The sequence below is a fragment of the Cyrtonyx montezumae genome, unplaced genomic scaffold (genome assembly GCF_038088225.1).
Source record: "Cyrtonyx montezumae isolate F1298 unplaced genomic scaffold, pur_monq_1.0 scaffold_3, whole genome shotgun sequence".
In the NCBI taxonomy this organism is placed as follows: domain Eukaryota; kingdom Metazoa; phylum Chordata; class Aves; order Galliformes; family Odontophoridae; genus Cyrtonyx; species Cyrtonyx montezumae.
Genome location: NW_027072034.1, coordinates 136,643,082 through 136,662,585, shown reverse-complemented (window position 1 = coordinate 136,662,585; position 19,504 = coordinate 136,643,082). Strand labels below are relative to the sequence as shown.

The following is a 19,504-nucleotide window of genomic DNA, read 5'->3' as shown; positions in this document are numbered from 1 at the left end:
ATCTGGCAAGCTACATCTGTTGCCCCATCTGCTGGAGATGGGAAGGCTGCATGTTTTGATGAGTAATAGCCACAGATGAACGCCTGCATTCTGGTAGTTGCCAAAAAGTTATACAACTACAGATCCTGTGGTCTCTTAAGTTTTCTCTGAGCTGATCTTCTGGTGTAAATAATATAGCATTTTAAGCTTTTAAGATCTTTTACATTTTCCCTCAGTGTAAAGTCCCCTTCAGTGTACTAGCTGCTACCATTGGGTCATTCAGTACCATTAAGTCCATGGTCCTAGTACTGAAAAAACACACAACAGAATACCTTTGGTTGGTATTTGTCATTTGAACATTAAAAATTGGTTACTAGATTTTTAGGCTAAAACATGATAGGCATTGCTTTTTGTTTCTTTATCAAGATATACTGCTCTTCTTTCCCCTCATAACGTGGGATTTGTTCACACAGCTTTCAAGGATAACCAAGTCAGACAGTAGCTACCATTAAACATTGTTTTATTGTATTATTTAATGTACATGCAGAATTTAAAAAGTGTCAGTTATATCTGTAAGCATATAACAACAATATAAATGTCTCGGATCAGCAATGTATTTGGATTAGGGACTAATAAACCTAAGTGAACAGACATCTTTCAGGATATACAGTTTATATGGTAAATCAAGAAGGTTTTCTTCAAAATGATCTTCTTCATAAAAAGATAAAATATTTCTTGTTTAAAATCTTACTTGGTTTCAATACTGAAAAAAATCTATAATAGTACACTCTCCATTATGTACATAGAAAAACATAAAACTATATCCATACCAGTGTCTGTTTTAAATGCAAACAATAGTAGTTAATAGCTTTGTAACTTTCTGTGCACCTTTTCCCCTCTTCCCTCCCTTCCTCCCTCCCATCCCCATTAAAAAATGCAGCATTTCCTAAAGTTTTCAACGCTTTGGCAGAAATGCAACTGAAGGCACTCCCATGTTAGATAAAGCAATAGGTGAAATATCAGCGCTAGATAAAAAAGCTGCAGGTGTACCAGACAGCTCCGTGCTCAATCCCAAAGGCCAAATCCTGCCCTCTCAGAGGTCAAGGACTGGTTTGCAGTCGATGCCAACCGGAGCAGGCTCAGGCCCCAGGCTGTGTACAATAAAGCTGATCAGCCTCACAACTCTTTTTACAAAAGCTTCATGCAAACCACATGAGGATACAGGCCGTATCTCTCAACACAGTACTATCACGAGGGCAAAGAGCTCCTGTAGGTCACAGCAACAGATTGTGTGGCAAGGGCTTTGCCTTGTAGGCCTTGCACCTCACTACACAGGCTGGTGAGATACGACACCCTCCATTTAAGACTTCCTGATATTGTAGCACAGCTAAAAACAGGCTAACCCACAATGCGAAGTTTCTAAACCATCTCTCATGATGGGTTAGTTTAGACTCAGCAAAGCATCAGTTCTTCTGAAAATAATGTATGCTAGTGGCATGCTGACTTCTGCTGATAGGAAAGTTTTAAAGCTCATAGGAAAGTTTCTCTCAGAGACAGCCCCTCCTTGGCATTTTGTGGCTTGTGTTTGGCACACCTTCATGTTTCTTGTAACTCAGGGTTATCTCTGGCATACTTGTATATGAATACTCTGGAAAAAAATGAAGCCTACGAGATAAGCACCTAAATGCTAGCTAAAGGATGTGTCGTAAGTCACAGTCAGGAAAACATTTCCATAATGACCAGTTTTAGTTTTCAGCCTCACTTTTCTTCTGCAGTTCTAGTGAAGCCAGAAACAACTGGCTGCAAACTTCCAAGAAGGAATGAGATATGAAGGCACTAACAGAAGCCTTTTTATGGATGCGCAAAGCTTTCACATGTCACTGTCTCCAACCTGATGAAGTGTTTATTTTTCAGGACATGCATTCATTAAGTAAATTGTTTACTTAACCAACGTATTCATAGAACACCATACCTGACCATGACTGCAAATTGCTGTGGTCAACTGACTATACAATTGAAAAGGAACATTCTGCTAAAACCTGCCAGCTTGTCATGTTTATTCTGCTGCAGCAGCTCTACACTCTTTGGCCACAATAAAATGAATGGCATTACAGTGTTGGAAAGCATTTTTGTCATTCTTTGGTAACTCTGTGGATTTATCTTACAAGGAATGAACAGCGAGATAAAAAGGCATCCAACAACATTTCAGTCTCTGAACTGAACAGCCTGCAAAATGATATGCAGCTGTCATGGAAGAATAGCCATTTAAGGTTAGTTTGAAATGCAGACTGAAGAGAGAGTTAAAAAAACACAATAGGCAAGTAGTCCAGTAAGAATACGTAGTAAAAAAAAGTAATTGAGCAACTGACTTTTTTGTTTTGGGCCAGTATATCCACCAGTATAGAAGTATGTTGCTTTGGGAAACATGAAACTGGCACCAAAACACCCCAACCAACACAAGACTCCCAACCCCTCTCCAGGCTGATGGCGCTTTTTGTAATGTCCCTCAGATCTCTTTCCGTACCGTGGCTCGGATGCTGCTGAACACCTTGCCCATAGCCTCAAACAGTGGGTCGCAGAATGTGTGGATGCAGATAGAATAGACACGGCTAATGCACTGGATCTCAATCAGGTAGCTCCTGATGCATGGCACCACCGCCCAGATGTGCAGGAATGACAAGATAGCAAAGTAGATGCCCCAGATGAGTGCCATGGGAATGCCAAAGATTGCTGACAGCAAGCGATAAAACCAGTATTTTGTTACAGTGAAGGTGGTAAAACTGGCCTTCCAAATCCCATCAAAGCTGTGTGTTCCTTCTGGCTCAGCAATCACATCTTCAAAATCAATCTGCAGCAGAGAACACAAGAATCGAGTCAGTCAGACACGCATCAAGTGTGGAGCCCAGGAAGGTCCTGCCTCAAAAGCAATGATCACCTGCAACAAACACTGACGCTCAATACATCCCAACATAAGTCAACCTATTTTAAAATATCATCTAAGCCATGAATAAGTTCTTTTCTTTTCCCCCCAGTGATTGTAAGTCAGCTTTAATGACTAGCTCAAAACCAGACAAATAACTTTTAGACAGAGAAGAACTACCCAAGAAACTGAATATTTTGTCCTCCTCTTCTGCAGCCTTAAGGGTAAGGAATGCCTTTAAGTTTATTTAAGAGATAAGCAAGGTGATAGAATCATGTTTTCATTGTCTAACTTAACCATCTCACATCTTTATGAAAGGAACAAATGCAGTCAGTGCTTTGACATTTTAAACTTCAATAAAATGTGTTTTATTTGTCAGAATTCTTCCATCTTCCCTTTTATAGTACTGCTGAATTTTGACAGGGAATAAACATTGAGGACACCTAAATATGCACTTTGAAATAGGCATAGATAACTGCTGACTGGATGAAAAACAAAGTGCTGGACTTAGATCTGCCTAAAATGGAACTTCTCTTCATTGTAAAAGAGTGAGGCAGTCTTCAATTTTACTAAATCTAAGAAGGCTCGTCACACTAGAGCCAGTCTGTTCTAACCTGCTCTGTTTATGTGATAACACTGTTTGTGAAAGGCACAGTCAGGATGACATATTAGTATTTACAAGGAACACACTCTTCCACATATTTTATAGAGTATTACTCTAAATCGTTCACGAAGTCAGCTAAGGAAGCAGTACATTCCAGCATGCATATTTTATCACTCTCTGTTGAAATATTGAGCTTTTCAGGAAGCCTAATTGTCATAACATTTCTATTAGAAAATTAACAGAATTACAATGATAGTTTGGCTCTGTGTCACACAAACACATGTTTGACATAACCCACAATTCAGGATATTTCATTTAGCACAACGAATCACATACATACTATGTACAACAGGAAAAAGAACACCATCAAATTATATCTCTGCATAAAACAAAGTGATTGTTTAACTTAGATGAAAGAAGAAAAAAAATACATTCCTGGGACTGAATCCCAATGTCCAATGATACTGCTGCCATAAATGAATATTTACAGAAGCAGATTAAGTATGACATGGGCCAGAGGTCTCAGAAACTCAGGCAACAGCACCTTAGCATGTTGGAAGGACATGAATATAAATATACTCAGTGTATCACCTGTGCTGTAGGAAAAGGCTCCAAATAAGTTCAATTAAGATACAGACTGAGGTTGAAAAAAAAATCCTCCAAGTTGCTCCTCATAGGGCATACTCTCCGAGCCAACAAGGCTGGTGAAGGGCCTGGAAAATATGCCCTATGAGGAGTGATGGAAGGAGCTGGGACTGTTCGGTCTGGGTAAGAGAAGGCTGAGGGGAGACATTATCGCTCTCCTCAAATACCTGAAAGGTGATTGCAGGGAGAACAGGGTTGGTTTCTTCTCACTGGTGACAGGTGACAGGACAAGGGGAAATGGCCTCAAGTCGTGCCGGGGCAGTTCAGGATGGGTATAAGGAAAAACTTATTTACCAAAAGGATTGTTAAGCACTGGAATAGGCTCCCCAGGGAGGCGGTTGAGTCACCATCCCTGAATGTGTTTAAAATCCATCTGGATGGGACATGTTTAGCAGTGGGTTGTTAGAGTTAGGGTAGTATGGTCAGGTTGTTGTTGGACTTCACAGAATCACAGAATGGCCTGGGTTAAAGAGCACATAATCTATTTTCAACCTCCCTGTCAGGGGCAGAGTCACCAACCACAAAACCAGGTTGGCCCTCTGGGCAGCAAGCATGCACTGCTGGCTTATGCCCCGTTTCTCATCCACCAGGACCCCCAAGTCTTTCTCCACAGAGCTGCTCTCCAGGAGTTCTTGATGATCTTGAAGGTGTTTTCCAACCTGAGCAATTCTATGATTCTCTCACTGAGTCTTCAGTTAGCTCCTAACAAAAGTTTCCAACTGGCTACAAAAGGAACTACTGGAAGTTTACAGTTTTCTGAACAAAATCTAATTCCAAAACAAAACTGTACAGTTTAGGGGTAATTTACCCAAAAAGCTTGAACGCCCTTGTGAGGAAAGTTCTGAATCAGCTGTGATATCAAATATCTTGCATCCCTAATGTCATGCAGGTTTAATTCAATGTGTTACTGGGCCTCAATGTCACTATGCCTGCTCTGGCCACTGCATCTCTGCAGGCACCAGATAAAGCAAACTATAAACCTTCTGTTATTTATCTGCTTCTTTATCTTCATGAGGCTTTAGTGATTTGAAAGTGATCCACGATTCTTTTGGATGGGAATTCATCATCATCATCATCACACCTAACGTTAGCATTTGGATTGAAATTCTATCTCTACAGAAATCAAGAGCATGATCTGCATTGGCTGAGTACCCAACAAACACACCACAACTCCATGCCCTTCTCTGTAAAGGCGTGAAGAGATTAAAGTCTATCTGGAATTTCTGAAACTCAACACAGTAATTCTGAAATAATAGCTACAAAAAAGAGTAAGTGAAAGAGAGATAGAATAACTATTCCCTTCTACACTCTTTCTACACATACAAAACAGTCCACACTTCTGTAGGTCACACACGTGACTTTTTGGTACAGATCTTGGAAAATATTTTCATGGAAACTGGTGTAGAAAAGCAGCACATATAACACTACATCCACTGCTGAATGAAGACAGGAAATCTGAACTTATTTGGACTGTCATTTCAGTGAGGACAACGCTGAAGCACTGGTAGAAATAACTCTGATTCTGGGAAAATCATTACAGATGGTATGTTCTGTATTTTCACTGTAGCCTGATTAGATATTTAGTCTCCAGATAAGAACTTGTATAACTGACACAATATTAGCTTTTTGAAGTACACTGGCCATCAAATACTTATATGAATTGCTCATTAGAAGTTAGCTGCTGTCCACAACAAGAAGCCTTCCATGATGTACTGTGGTCTCTTGTATCAAACAGAACAATCAGATGTCCTCGTATCAATTACTGGATTTCAGAGTTGCGTTACAACAGAAAGAAGAAAAGATTGTAGGTATATATACATAGAAAAGTCAATATTACCTTCTGATGATGTTATCTAACTGTCTTAGATCTATTCTAAAAAAGAAAAAAGTCTGCAAGAACTGCATATTATTCACTGAAATCAGTCTTAGTTATTCAACTGAGTGTATGTGTTGGAAACATGTATGCCTAATTTTATTTATTTTTTGAAATACACCAGCAAGCATGTTAGCATTATCTGTTCCTGCTGCTATTCAAAAGCAAGCTTTTCATCGTAGGCTGTATCACACAGTGCTCATTTTCAAGTCAAAGGGGTGCTCTTGGCTTATTATCATTATCAGCCTTGAAACCAGAAAACAATATGCAGATGATAGCAAAAAAAAGGAAGATGGTTTCAGCAATAGAAAGTTGACTGTAAGAAAATGACAATACATGAAGACTTCATTTTTTCTCATGTGTTTCACATAGCCCTCATATTCTAAAACTTCTGGTATTTTATTGTGTGCTTCCCACCAGCTGCTGCTGTGATAACTGGAAGAGGCAGTGTGCACATAGCTATCAAACAGCAGTTCAGTGCACCAAGAGCTATTCAGGTTTGTGCCTTAAATCTTTTTATTTATCTGTCATGGCAGAGTCTATCTTGCATGCTTTCGGCTAGCTGATAAGGGAAATGTTAAATTACCAGGAGAGCAGATTTATGTGGAGCTCTATCAGCTTCTTCACGGTTATGTGTTTAGCTAAGTGGGACCTATTTTATCTGCAAAGCATGTTTTTGGCATATAAAAATAAACTGTAAGTTAATGTAAATCTCCTAGAACTTTGCAAATGAACAGTAAGACTGCCTGTAATTTGATTCCTTTTAGATAATTAATTATAGTGAATACTTCACTGAAAAATGGAAGCTGGTAAACTCAACAGTTTTCAAATCATATAGTAAATTTTCTATGATAGTGATTCTCAAAAGCAGATGGTTTTAGTCTGTTGTGTACCTCAAGATATCAGAGAGTTAATTCTGGGGAGCCAACAAAAGAATCAGACCACAACACATTTCCAGATGGACTGCACTGTCCCCATTCCAGGAGCTGATGCTAATATTAGAACATTCACGATATATCCTTGGCCAGGGCTTCTGAACTCAAGTCAGGCACAGTTGTCCTAAAAGTACTTGGGAATCAATCTGTCTGTGAGACAGTAACAACAGTGCATTCATGCCACCAACAGTCATCAAAGAGTTGGTGGAGTACATTCTTGTGGTAATTTTGACAGTGCTATGGACATTTCTACCAATGCATATAGATGGTGCCATAAGGACTATAACCAATGACTGTGTATTTTCCATTCTGTTATTGCTCAAGTTCCATGCTCCCCAATGCTCCACTTTGAATAAGGGAGATATCAAACTAAACTTGACAGTAAAAAGACAGAAAGGCAGCTCTAAAACACTCTCAGATAAACACGAATCTGTTATTTGAGTACAGGCCACAGTAATCTTATGAAATTACATATATGTCAAGAGAGTCCAGCTACAATGCAGTACTGTCCAAAATTAGGCTTACTCTAAACAGTACAGAGCCTAAATCAAGACAGGCAGTGAGCTGAGGTAAGCTAGGTTCTTCCACATTCAGCTGCTAAGAGATCACGTATGAATCCCCTGGCTGGGAATGGTTCCAACTGTTTCACCACTCGGGCAGTACAGATAACTCCCCACACTGCAGGAACTCGGATATCACCCAGATTCTTCCTGCATTGAACCCCTCCCATGGAAGATCCTGTTTTTATCTCTCAGAGATCCATCCTCTGCAAGCAGCATAGGGAATAGGTGGACAGATGTGCTTTGTCTTGCTAATTCATTCAGTTACACTGTCCTCAGCCTCCTCTATCATTGTCCTCTGTATTTCAGTCCAGCAGCACTCAGCAATGGTAAGTGTCATCAGGCTGATAACAAGAGTCCAAATGAACTAAGTAAAATAAAAATAGGAGTGACATGAGAAAAGAGAGATGGCCAGAAATGGGCTTCTAGGGAAGAAAGACACTTTGCAGTTCTCCACTAATTTCTGGAAATGGACCTGACTGTCTCGCAAGGATAAGATATACCTTCATTTAGGGTATTTTTGCAACTCCACTTTAAGCATCAAGTACATGTAAACCTGCGTCGGATTCTGTGTGATCTACATAAAGACATACTTAGTTAGCCACAGGTCCTGCCCTGAAGATTACATGCTCGGTGTGTAGTTTGTTCCTTTAGAGCTGTCAGGGTGTGCTGTGAAATAACTATGAGTTATTTGCTGGGCTAATGAAAATACAGGCACGTTCACTTGTGACAAGGGGAGAAGCAAAGGAAATTTGTTGCGACCCTTTACAGGATGCTAATAATTCACACCAGCCCCCCTCTTCACCCAGAGCTATTAAACACTATTAACTTCTGTTCCATGCCTACAATACACTTCCTGACTTCAGCTATTTTTTGTTTCCTACTATTCAGCTTGGTAAAGCCCGTCTTTACATTGCTTGAAGCTTTTGTCTGATTCTGCTGTGAGAACTACTGTAACTTCTTTGGCTTTACATGTGTTTATTAAACTTTGGTTGAGAAATTTAGGAATCTGTGCTGACTCTTGAAGAGACTTATTTACAACAAAGGGAAATGGTATGGAAAAATGTCTTTGTTTTCAAAGTCTGTTTAAAGCATATAACTTAATTAAAAAAACCTTAACATTGTGAAGTTATTGTTTTTCTAAGAAACACAAACAACCAAAAAAACCACCAACCAACCAATTAACAGAAATCCCAACAGCTGAGTCAAGAATATATGCTCTATACATGAAAACAGTTTTATCATATATGAAAGTAGCTGACCTTGTCATGTTGGTCCCTATGAATCAAAATCTGGCAGGCTATAGAAGTGTATCAAACCCCATCCTCAAACTGCCTACATAACAATTATGCTTCTCTTCAAAATTTGTTCTTTGAAGTATCAGTTCCATTGAAAATAGACTCAGCACAGTACATCAGAACTATATACATATAAAGACCATCAGCATTTTATGGAGGCTTTGGCCTAAGCCACGTTTCTGTGCATGTAACTACAATTAACTCCAATTGCTGTGTGCATTGCCTGTGTGCTGCTGTTGTGCTCCTATTACCTGGCCTGAAGAGACAGGCACCACAGGGGAGGAACTCAACCATCAGCTCAGCATGACCTTGTTTCTGAGCACCACCGATATCTTTTGGAGCCAGTGAACAGATGCCTGGGTCCTTGTCACATCTCTTCTGAGTCATCACTGATATCTCTCATCAGGCAAACCATTTAAATGTACACATAACCTGTAAAATGAGAACTGTATGCTGATGTCAATCTGCTTAAATGTTGTGTCAGACAAGGGCTATAGCCAAGCCAGACTGAAAGATGGGTCTTTGATGAACCACTTACATACATGTCTCACTTGTTTATAAAGTTCACCTTTTCAAGAGCTCTATGCAGCCTCCACCTGGCAAACATTTACCTGCGTTGTATAAAGAAGCTGGTACCTTGTGCTTGAAAACATACACCTTAATAACATCTTACTACTGCTGTCAGCTGTGTCATAAAAGCACAACACCTTCTGTTACCTAAGGTTATGGCAAGGGTGAATGCTCAACATGAGAACCCAGCTGTGTCCAGGAGGTTCAGTCAGGGGAGAGTTTCACCACCTGTAGGTGTTCAAACTGACTAATGAGATTTCACTCCATTCCCTTTCTCCTTGTGCCTACTTCCCATCTTATTGCAAAAACTGAGTGCTCTGGCTGCAGAGCTCTTGATGGAGAGACTGCACATGAGGTGCTAAAGGACTTAATTTAGTAGTTGGGTAGAGATAGTGATAGGAGGATGGTTGGACTAGATGATCTTATAGGTCCTTTCCAACCTTATGAACTTTGAACTTATGAACTTTCCTGAATGCTAAAGAGAATGCTGAAAAAGCAAACCACGTTTTAACAAACAAGGATACTTGTGTTGGAAACAGAACTGAAGGACTACACTCTTCTGGCTAGAAAAGAAAAGTACATCCTGTCAGGAATGACCACTGCTGCACAAGTAACAAATATCCAGATGGACTGTGAGCAATTTAATATAACGCCATGACTTAGAAAGAAGTCATGACTGCAAGATCACCTTTCACAAACTGAAAATCACTGAAAACTGCCAAAATTTGGTAATAATTATCAAGAGAATAAGCTCTGACCATACTGAACTACTGATTACATGTCAGGAAAGCCCATGTGATGGGCTCCGTCTCAGCGGACAGGCTCATCTAAATCTGTGGAAGTATTCGTGGGAAAAATGTTGCTGTGGCAGTGGGTCAGCACTGAAGCAAGGAGGCATCCTCCAGAGACCTCACCTGCCAATGCTTCTTACTATATAGTCCAGCAGAAGGAAAGAGCTTCAAGGACACATCTGCTTTCCTCTGAAACACAGCTAATCTTCCTGTGCAGGAGATCACATCAGTCAATTCCATGAAAAATATCTCGGTGCAGTCAGTGAGCAGTCAGAAAACAAAGCGGCTCTTCTCATCCCTGGAAACTGGTCTGCTGGGCAGTGGTTGCAACTTTCCCCAAATGGAACTCTCACAAAGCTTTCTTCGTTTTATTATTTATTTCATGTTCCACAGTTTCACCCTGCTTGATGCTGCTACTTTAGTAAGGAACTCCAATATCTCTGTGTATGTGCCCGTACATACGTGTGTCCATCTCTCTATGTTTAAAGATGTATACTCATCAGTATGAACAGGGAGGTGGATGATACTAAAAATAATGAGAGTTCTTTCATTGATTCTTCTGAGATCTGGAATTAACCAGGATTCAGAAACATTAATGAAAGTAAAGGCATTCTCTAAACAGTTTTTTAGTTGATCATGTTGCCTTGTGTTGGTGGTTTTACAGACCTGATCCTAATTTAATAAACTGCCTTAAGCCTTTTTAAAGAATGCTCTAGCCTCAGTCCTCCTATGGGCACTAATGGGAAATGGAACTACAGTGACCTTGGACTTCTTGGTAGCATGTGGAGAGAGACAGGCACCTCCATCAGGGTGCTTAGATCTAGAATGGAATTCTTTTATTTCTGTCATTTTTAAGGGAGTATGATGAGAAACGACTCTTAACTATGTATACTACCCACATAAACATTCCTGTTAATTGCTGCAATTATTTCAGCACATGTGTGTGACTTGTTCACTTCCTTCACTTGTGTCTGGATCACTTACCACTTACAGAGAGCATGCAGCATGCCCAGCAAACAATGTTACAGTGAAAGAGATTGGCCTATGCGTTGAATCTTCTGTTAGAATGTTCTCTTTGTACTGGAAGATCTCAAGTTACTGATGCTCAAATATGAAGCAACTATTTCTTTAATATTTCATAAAGATCAAGATTTCACTGGTCTACAGTTACGGCCTTACCATAAACTGCACAGGAAAAGAGATAAATGAAATTGGATTTCTTAATATGATGGGAAACTTTGAGATTAAAGTCTACAGGAGATATTAACCCGACCTTCAGGGAAATGTGAATGCGTTTTTATTGTATTTGTTTTGAGTTCTGAGAAGGTGTTTTACAGCTTACAGAGGGAGTGTTGCAACCCTCATATAAGGCTCCCTTGGCTTTTTGGAAATTCTGAGTTAACATTCAGCACAGCAGGATTTTGGACAGGGAATGCAATGCTTTCACCTTTAGCTGCAGTAGTATCATCATTATTATTCAAGAAGCTGAATTTAACAGCTCCCATTTATTTGAAATGGAAGTGCATAGGTCAGATAAGTAGAATACAAACATGCCTCACTGAACAGCTCCACTAGCATCTGTAGCACAACTCCTTGACTATCACGAATAAAACAGGGTGCAAACTTCCTCAGCTGATGTATTCACTAGAGTGGGCATAGTGCTACGGAGACTGTCCTTTTAAATACTAAACTGATGACATCATTTTGACAAGAACGATATAGTATAAAATCAGAAGTTAGTTTTGGAACTATTAAAAAGCATTTTCATAAGAAATTTCCTAGAAAAAAAATTAAAGACACTTACAGAGTTAACCCGGGCCCTCCAAGCAATCAAATAAATTTAATGTCATAACTTATCTTCAAACTAAGAAATAACATTTCATTAATTCTGGATGTTTTTTATTAAAAATATTCTGGAAAAAGCAAATGGTTCTAGATCAAAACAGCTCAAAAAGTCAGTTGCTGATTCAGATTTTATCCAACTGCCTATTCATTACAAAGATATTTGAGTGCAGTGGGAAACAAACCTTAGTTTAGAGCTATATTTCTCTTCTGCTTTCCAAACATCACAAGTTTTATTGATTCATCTATGCTCATTTGGATTTTTTTCTCTGTTGCTTAAAATATAACAAAGATCAAATTCTCACTGGGATCTCATGGACAAGCTGTTTCACCACACACACTTTCCCTGTTCCCACTGGAGAGTTTTAGATTTCAGTACATTTCTCAGTATTAGAAGTCCTTACTTTCTTCAATGGAGATGGTATTTCTATCCATACATAGGCTTGAAAATTCTAAAATGAATTCAAATTCTTCTTAAAGTTGTCTAATACATAGCCTGAATTATATTGCATTTAACAGAAGGAAAAAAATAGTTGCCTTCTCTGAACATGAGGTAGTGAGCAGTAAATTCTAACAAAAGAAACACTCATGTTGAATAGTTGGCTCTCTCATCATTGTCATCAAGTGAACATTTTCCTATGGAGTTATGAGTCATGTTCATCACATTAAGCAAGAAGGCAGTGCATAAGGCTTTAATAATAATATAAGCTTAAAGACAACCGCTTTTGTTTGAGATCTGAGGCTTGATCAGAACAAATTCAATTACTATCTGTAATATTATGGGTATCCACGTGTAACAATTTGGAAATTCCTAGCTCCTGTGCAAGGAATCTGTGTTTCGGAATTCCCGGCCCTCACTCAGTCCCCCCACAAACTGTGCTTTGTAACAACTTGAGCTGTCATTTCTGAATCCTGCACTAGCCTTGGAGGAAATAGTTGGAAGAGAACTGTATCATGTGGATAGCAAAACACTGGAATAGTGCTGCATTTTAAAATCTGAAATCCACAGCTGGATGTTAGTATGATGCAAAGAACATCTCCTTTAAATGCAGTTGTGTAAAGCTGAAGAGTCATGCTCATATCACCAAATGGAGAGACATGCACTTTGGGAGATCCACTTACCCTACCTTGTGGTTAGGCCTGAACAACATGACACGAATCTTCCTTCATAAGGCGCCCAACTATCTGAAGGGCAGAAGCTTTGTTCCCCCATGCCACCACACAAGAGTGACAACCCTCAGAGCCTTACCCTTCCTACCTCAGCAAACATGATGGGGACAGCACCCACTTTCCTACCAGTGGGCTCCTAGGCCTGGAGGTGTGAGGTGCGGCCTAGTCAGGTCCCCGAGCACTTGCACTGTGCAGCGAGTGACCGCATTTGGGAAGGATTAAGTAAACAGAACTGAAAATGGTTCTTTTTTTTTAATTTATTTTTCATTTATTAGAAAGTTGCATAAGTTTTAAATTGCTTTAAGCACGGTTCAAGATGGCTGAGCAACACTGTGCTCCCTAACGCCTACATCATGGTATCGTGGTATTTGTCAAGATCTGACTAAAAGTTCCAGGCTCAGCCTTGCAGTGAGCTGAGTCGCCCTTAACTGCATTGGCTTAAGCAAAAAGGCAGGAACACAACTGCTTGGTATAAAAGTTCCACATTGCTACATCCAAGTAATGGATTTTTTTTCCCAGAGAAAAGGGCACTTACGCAACAGCAGCAGAGAGACACCACTTGCTAAAAACAAAGTAATAATTATGTTCTGGATGGTATGGTAGTACCCTAGGACAACACTATCGGAAAGAACTGTAGTCAGATGTGAGCACATTTGATCCTCACTAGTCCAGAAGGAGCAGAGTTTGCTGGGTTGGGTGCCTGGTCCATTCCTAACCTGAGCAAGGAGCAAGGAAACATGGAGAAGCACAAGCCAGGCTCTCCGAGAGCTGCAGGAAAGCAGCCTCCCATGTTTCCTCCTAATTCAGCAAACTCAGCAGACTTGGCCACAGATACTTTGAAAGACTTTGAACTGCAAAGTATTAGAAGGCTGTAATTTTAGCCATAACCTGGAAAACATAAATATTGCATGGAAAACAGGAAGAGCAAAGACTGAGCGAGACCTGAAAGAGAACTTTGGGCAACTTTATGTGAAGCCTAGGCCAATGGCAGAGGGAACGATAAATGACAGAAAAAAAAATTAAATTATGTTCTGCCAGTTCCATCTCAACACACACAAATATAACCTGTGGATTACAAGCCTTGGAATCTGATGTGTGAAAAAGACATAACTGAGGCAAACAGCTGTATAATCATCAAAATGACTCTCAGAGAGTTCCCAGGTACACAGAGGCTGCATCTCCCTTGCTAAATTCCTATTTTGCTTTCTGTTTGACCAGACAACCCCAGAAGCTGGTACCCCAAGGAATGGGACCATGCTGCACAATGTCAGCATCCCAAGGTGACTCACGAGGGCAGCCATATGAGGAAGAAACTCCTTCCTTTCCGCTCTCTGCTGAAGGAATTAGAACAGGAAGGAAACTCTGGTGGTTTTACTAGATTGTGCTTCCTCCTGCATGGAGCTGCCAACAGTTTTGACTGTGGACCTCCGCTTTCACACCACAAGGTCAGTAAAGCCCAATTTTCAGCCCTTTCTGAATACAGAGACAGTTACCTTCCCTGCCTTTCTAGAAACCTGACACAGCACTTAGTGTCCACTCGGCATCTAGTTTGAAAATAAAAGGTAAAGTCACAGTCACCAATAACTTTGGTACAAACCTGCTTCATAAACTAATTTTTATTAAAGGGTCTGGATGAGATCTCTCCCTCTTGCCTGGATTGCTCCCCTGCTGCTGCCTGCCCCATTTATCTGCTGTGGACAGAGCTGCAGAATCTCTGTATTGCACTCCAAGGGAACGTGCATTGCTTCTTACGAGCAAGTGTTATTTTTATAATGTGCTACGGGAAGTATTTGAATGCAGACAACACTGAGGCCTTTTAGAGAGCTGCTTACAGAGCAGATTCCTCATTCTCTGTCTAATCATTTCTATTTCACGGTTGAACGGTTTGTCCCTAGTTTCCATGCTATTGTGTCTCATAGTCAAGTGGCAAGAAATGCATTATATGCTGGTTACAATGCAGAAGGTTCTGAATCCAGAAAAATGCAACAGCTCTAAACAAAATTGAGCTAAACCTGGAGCACCCTTCAGGCCTCAGAACACCTCTGAATAGCATTCTTCTGTCTTCCAGTACCCAAGACTCCTGTTACTCGGGTACATTCTTTACTCTCTCTAGATAACATGATGGAAGAGGTCATAGACTGGTGGCTGAGGTAGGAACTGAGTCTTTGTCTTCTCAGTCAGAGTCTGCCCCCTAGGAACTGGATCTAGACTTGGTGGCTACTTCTAATCTGCTGAACCTGAAAGCAGCACCCGAATAAACTCAAAGCGTGTCAATTCCTTTCTGTATTGGTAGCGTTGGATCTAACTTATACAAATCAAAGTGATTCTTATTTGTCCTTGTGACAAGATGGGAAAATGTTGCTTTGAGATGTCCAGTTAAAAAAAAAATGCTGCTGCTTTTATAATGTAAAATGGATACTGTCTGGTTTACATTCATTTTGATATATCACTGTATCTTGACCTGTTTCTGTGCGCTACCAGGAGCTCATGGATACAAGACAAACTCTTTGTTCTGGCTACTTGCTAGTTCCCAATGAATGCATTTGACGGTCCTCAATTATCTTGAAGGGACATACTGAAAAGCTTGATTTTTCCATTGGTATAATTCTTATACTTCAAATGTCTATTGGATTATTGAACCTATGAAGCTAACTTTCTTAATCGTTGCCCCAGGAAGAGGCAGAGAAAGCAGGACAGGCTCTGCATGCCACTTCTTTTATGTCCATTAGGAGTTTTTTCCACCAGCAGCCCGCCTCTTCTCCCAGCAGGATCCTTCTCTCCCAGGCTAAGTCTGGACACTCGAATTCCAGCCTGCCCGGGGGCTGTGACTCATCCTTGGAAGGTTTGGTTGCTTTGGGGACTCCTTCTGTTGATGTACGCAATGAGCCATGAGGAAGCCTCATTCTCCAGCTCCTACATTCTTGCTACCCAGCTGCTCCTCCGTGGGTAGCAGATAAAAGAACTGTCCCCTCCTTCCTAACATCAAGCACTTTAATGGAAGTTTTGTACCACTATGCAGTAGTACACATGATTATTTTCGCCTAAATACACGGAAACTTCATCCCTTTTCTTTATAGATCTCGGACAATGGGTCTAATTAAAGTGACAGCCCAAATTTCTATTCTTGATCCAGCATCATGGCCAGCCACACTCAGCACCTCCAAACAGTGTTGAAGTCAGTGGGATTTGAGGTTACTCAAGACCTTTCTGCATTGCCTGCACATGGCACAAATCATACTCCTGACATACATTTAGGAACTGGATTCCAACCTTTTTAACCTCCGGAAACAATACAACATTTATCTTTTTTTAAAAAAAACAGGTCTTCCTGCTCAACAGCCCCAGTGCTCAGGAAGCCTATACTGGGTGCTGAGCACCCCAGCGGCTTTCTCACCCACGGCAACTGACTGGGCAGCCGTGGCTTTGCTGGGTTCTGGCAAGCCCAGATGGCAGCATCCCGGATTTTTGCACAGACAGCATGAAATTCTCCCGCCCGATGATTTTTCTGACCAAAGTTGAGTCCGAGCAAAAACCTCCGTCACTCCAGATTTGTCAAAAGTGTCAAACTGAGCTAAGAACCAGAAGAAAAACTCCAGAAAGGGGCACAGTCGGGTTTCACCTAGCTTCCTTATTTCCTGAGAGAGGGAAAACAGCACGGAAACGAACCCGAACGGGACCAAACAAACGAACCCAAACCACTTCTGCAGCAGCTCCCATCCCGCGGCTCAGCCGGGCTGGGGCCGCCTGCTCGGGGTCCGCAGCCCCGGACACACGGCTCGGGGCAGCGCAGCTCGGAGCCTCCCGTCTCGCCTCAATATCAAAAAGACATCGCGAGCCGCCCCTCCCTCCCGCAGCAGGTGGAGGGAAGCGGTGCTCCCTCCCGGCCCCTCACCTTCACCACGTCGTCGTTGAGGTGCTTGGGGTCGCGGTTGACCAGGTCGATCTCTTTGGTGTGCACGTCGTGCACCGCCTTCTCGCTCAGCTCGTCTGCCATCATCTTGTTGTTGGGCTTGTAGATGTTGCCCTGCTCCCTGACGGGCGCCGCGTACAGAAAGCCCTGCGGGAGGGAGAGCGGCCGGAGGGCAGCGCCGGCGCGAAGGGAGGGAGGGAGGGAGGGAGGGAGGGCGGGCTGGGGGCGGCCCCGGTCCCTCGAGGAGCGCGGCGCGGAGCGGCAGGCGGCGGCCCGGGCTATTTAACGGCGGCGCGGGGCTCTCACCGCCCCCCGTGCCCGGCTCTGTGCCCGGCTCTGCGCCCGCTCTCACCGCCGCCGCCAGGCGTCCCCTCCGCGCCCGCAGCCCCCACGCTCCGCTCGGGCTGGGCTCGGGGCGCTGCCACCCGCAGTTGGTGGGTGGTGCAGAGGGTCCCCCCGCGCTGCTCCCCGCGTGTCCGCCTCCGGTTTGCCGCCCTCGGGCTCGCCCCGCAGCCCCGGCCCAGCTAGAAGCGGTCGAGTCGCCCGCGACCCCCTGCCCGCCCTCCGTCCCGTCCCGTCGCACCACGTCCCGTCCCGTTGTCTGCAACCCCGCTCCCCGTCCCGTCCCGTCTCGTCCCGCCCGGCCGTGCCTCCCGGGCAGCCCTACCTCCGAGTCCACGTATTTGGTGCCGGACATGCTGCCTCGGCGCTGCCGCAGGTTGCTCTGCGCTATGACTCGGAGGAGCGGAGGCAGGAGGATCCCGCACGGCGGAGCGGACGGCCAGGGGGAGGGAGGCGGCTGGCGGACGGCCAGGGGCTGCTCCCCGCCTCGGGCTGGGGCTGATGACAAGCGGCGGAGCGGCCCCGCATCGCTCAGCAAGCCTTGGAGCGGCCCGCGGTGGGAGGGGAAAGTGGCCCGGCCCCGGAGACCTGCGGGCGGGCGGGCGGCCCCGGCTGCCTGGGTAGCCGCAGCGACAACGGCCGGAGCCGTCCTGCCCTGCTCGGGCCGTACCCGGGCGGCGGGTCCTCGCCGCTGGGCACAGGGGGGTTGGCGGTGCCCGCGTGTGGCAGAGTCCCGGGGGAAAGGGGCCGTGGAAGGGCCGGGAAGGGATTAGGAGATGGAAAACTTGAACAGTGGTGCGAGAGAGAGGCGTTGGTAGGGACCCCCTCCTCTGACAATGGTCCACACGGTGTCCCAGGAGCAGCTGTGGAAACCTGGGACATCCTCGGGTAGAAGAAAAAGATTTTCTCTACTGGCATTTCAAAGCTTTGCAAATATTGAACAGCTTCACATGCTAATTGTACTGTATTTTTCCTCGGAGGAAGCTGACCCATGTCTGCCATGCATGTTAACTGCTGGGACTTCACTTTGAGAGGTGCGGTGGGACATGGATGTTCGGCCGTGCTCTGTTCTCAGGACCTCCCATAAGCCCAGGACATACATAAGTGGAAAAGCTGTAGCAATCCATTGCTGGGTCCAGCATGGACCAGGGCACAGCTGCAATGGCATCTACAAACCCCAAGTTATATTCAGCCCTTTTTTAAACATTCATCTTATGTTTAGTTTTGCAGCCGTTATTTTTCTCTTAGTGAATCAGGGCATGGTGTAAGATTTATAACATTAACAGGAAAATGGAGACCTTTGTGTTATGCCATTAAGCAGAGAATTGCAGCAGGAGTAGAACAGCCTTAATGCAGTGAGTTCAGCTTTGGCAGTTCAACAGAGAAGCAACCTCAAACAGGCCCACTGGCTGTGATGAGGAAGGCTCAGTAAATGTAAATAAATGCACCTGTTGGGGATGCAGCCTTCATAGTTCTGATGTGGCCATCAGTTAACTTCAAATGTTTCTATTGCTCATAAACTTTAGAGCTGTAGTTGTCATTTTTGGAAGTAATTTTTTAATTGACATGATAACTCACTTTAGGCCTCCTCCTGCTGATAATCTCCCCTCAAGTGCTGAAAGGAAGATCTCGACCCATTATTCAGTATTACTGCATATCTTCTCGTTGAGCTTTGCTGCACCGTTGGCAGCCCACAGTAGCTGCTGAACAGAATATGTATTAACTAGCTTTCCACCTCCCCGCCCTTGTTCTTTTTCCATCACACCGACTCTAAGTATTTCAAGTCTCATTTTAAAAACATTTTATGCTTCAAAGTTTTGCTTTAACTCAACTTTCAGATCTTGGGATTGCCTTAAGTGAGAACTGACTGTAAACGTGGAGCCGAGCATGTGCAAGAAGAAGTTTCTGAGAAGAAAAGCCTTGGTACTGGCAGGAAACATTTCTTCCCAAAAGCAAAAATTGGATTGGAAACAATTCCTCAAAAAAATAGTGTCAGAAAATGAGTCACAAAACTGAACGAAATGTGCATGGCTGCTCACTGCGTGGCTTTGTCTGCTATCAAACG

The 19,504-nt window shown here is 43.1% G+C and overlaps 1 protein-coding gene across 1 annotated transcript; it reads right to left on the bottom strand.

Moving 5' to 3' along the window:
• Positions 1–482: 482 nt before the first annotated feature.
• On the bottom strand, positions 483–17,870 carry CAV1 (caveolin 1). The gene is made up of 3 exons (XM_065743478.1): positions 17,765–17,870; positions 17,080–17,244; positions 483–2,827 (listed from the first exon to the last, which is right to left on the bottom strand). The coding sequence occupies exons 1-3, from the start codon at positions 17,792–17,794 to the stop codon at positions 2,486–2,488; spliced, it is 537 nt and encodes a 178-aa protein (XP_065599550.1). The 5' UTR covers positions 17,795–17,870; the 3' UTR covers positions 483–2,485.
• Positions 17,871–19,504: the final 1,634 nt, after the last annotated feature.

Coding starts and splice junctions, on each gene's coding strand:
- CAV1 (XM_065743478.1), bottom strand. CDS start 17,794: ATGTCCGGCACCAAATACGTGGACTCGGAG. Junction 17,245..17,764: donor CCAAATACGTGGACTCGGAG/GTAGGGCTGCCC, acceptor TCCCTCCCGCAG/GGCTTTCTGTACGCGGCGCC. Junction 2,828..17,079: donor TCAACGACGACGTGGTGAAG/GTGAGGGGCCGG, acceptor TCTCTGCTGCAG/ATTGATTTTGAAGATGTGAT.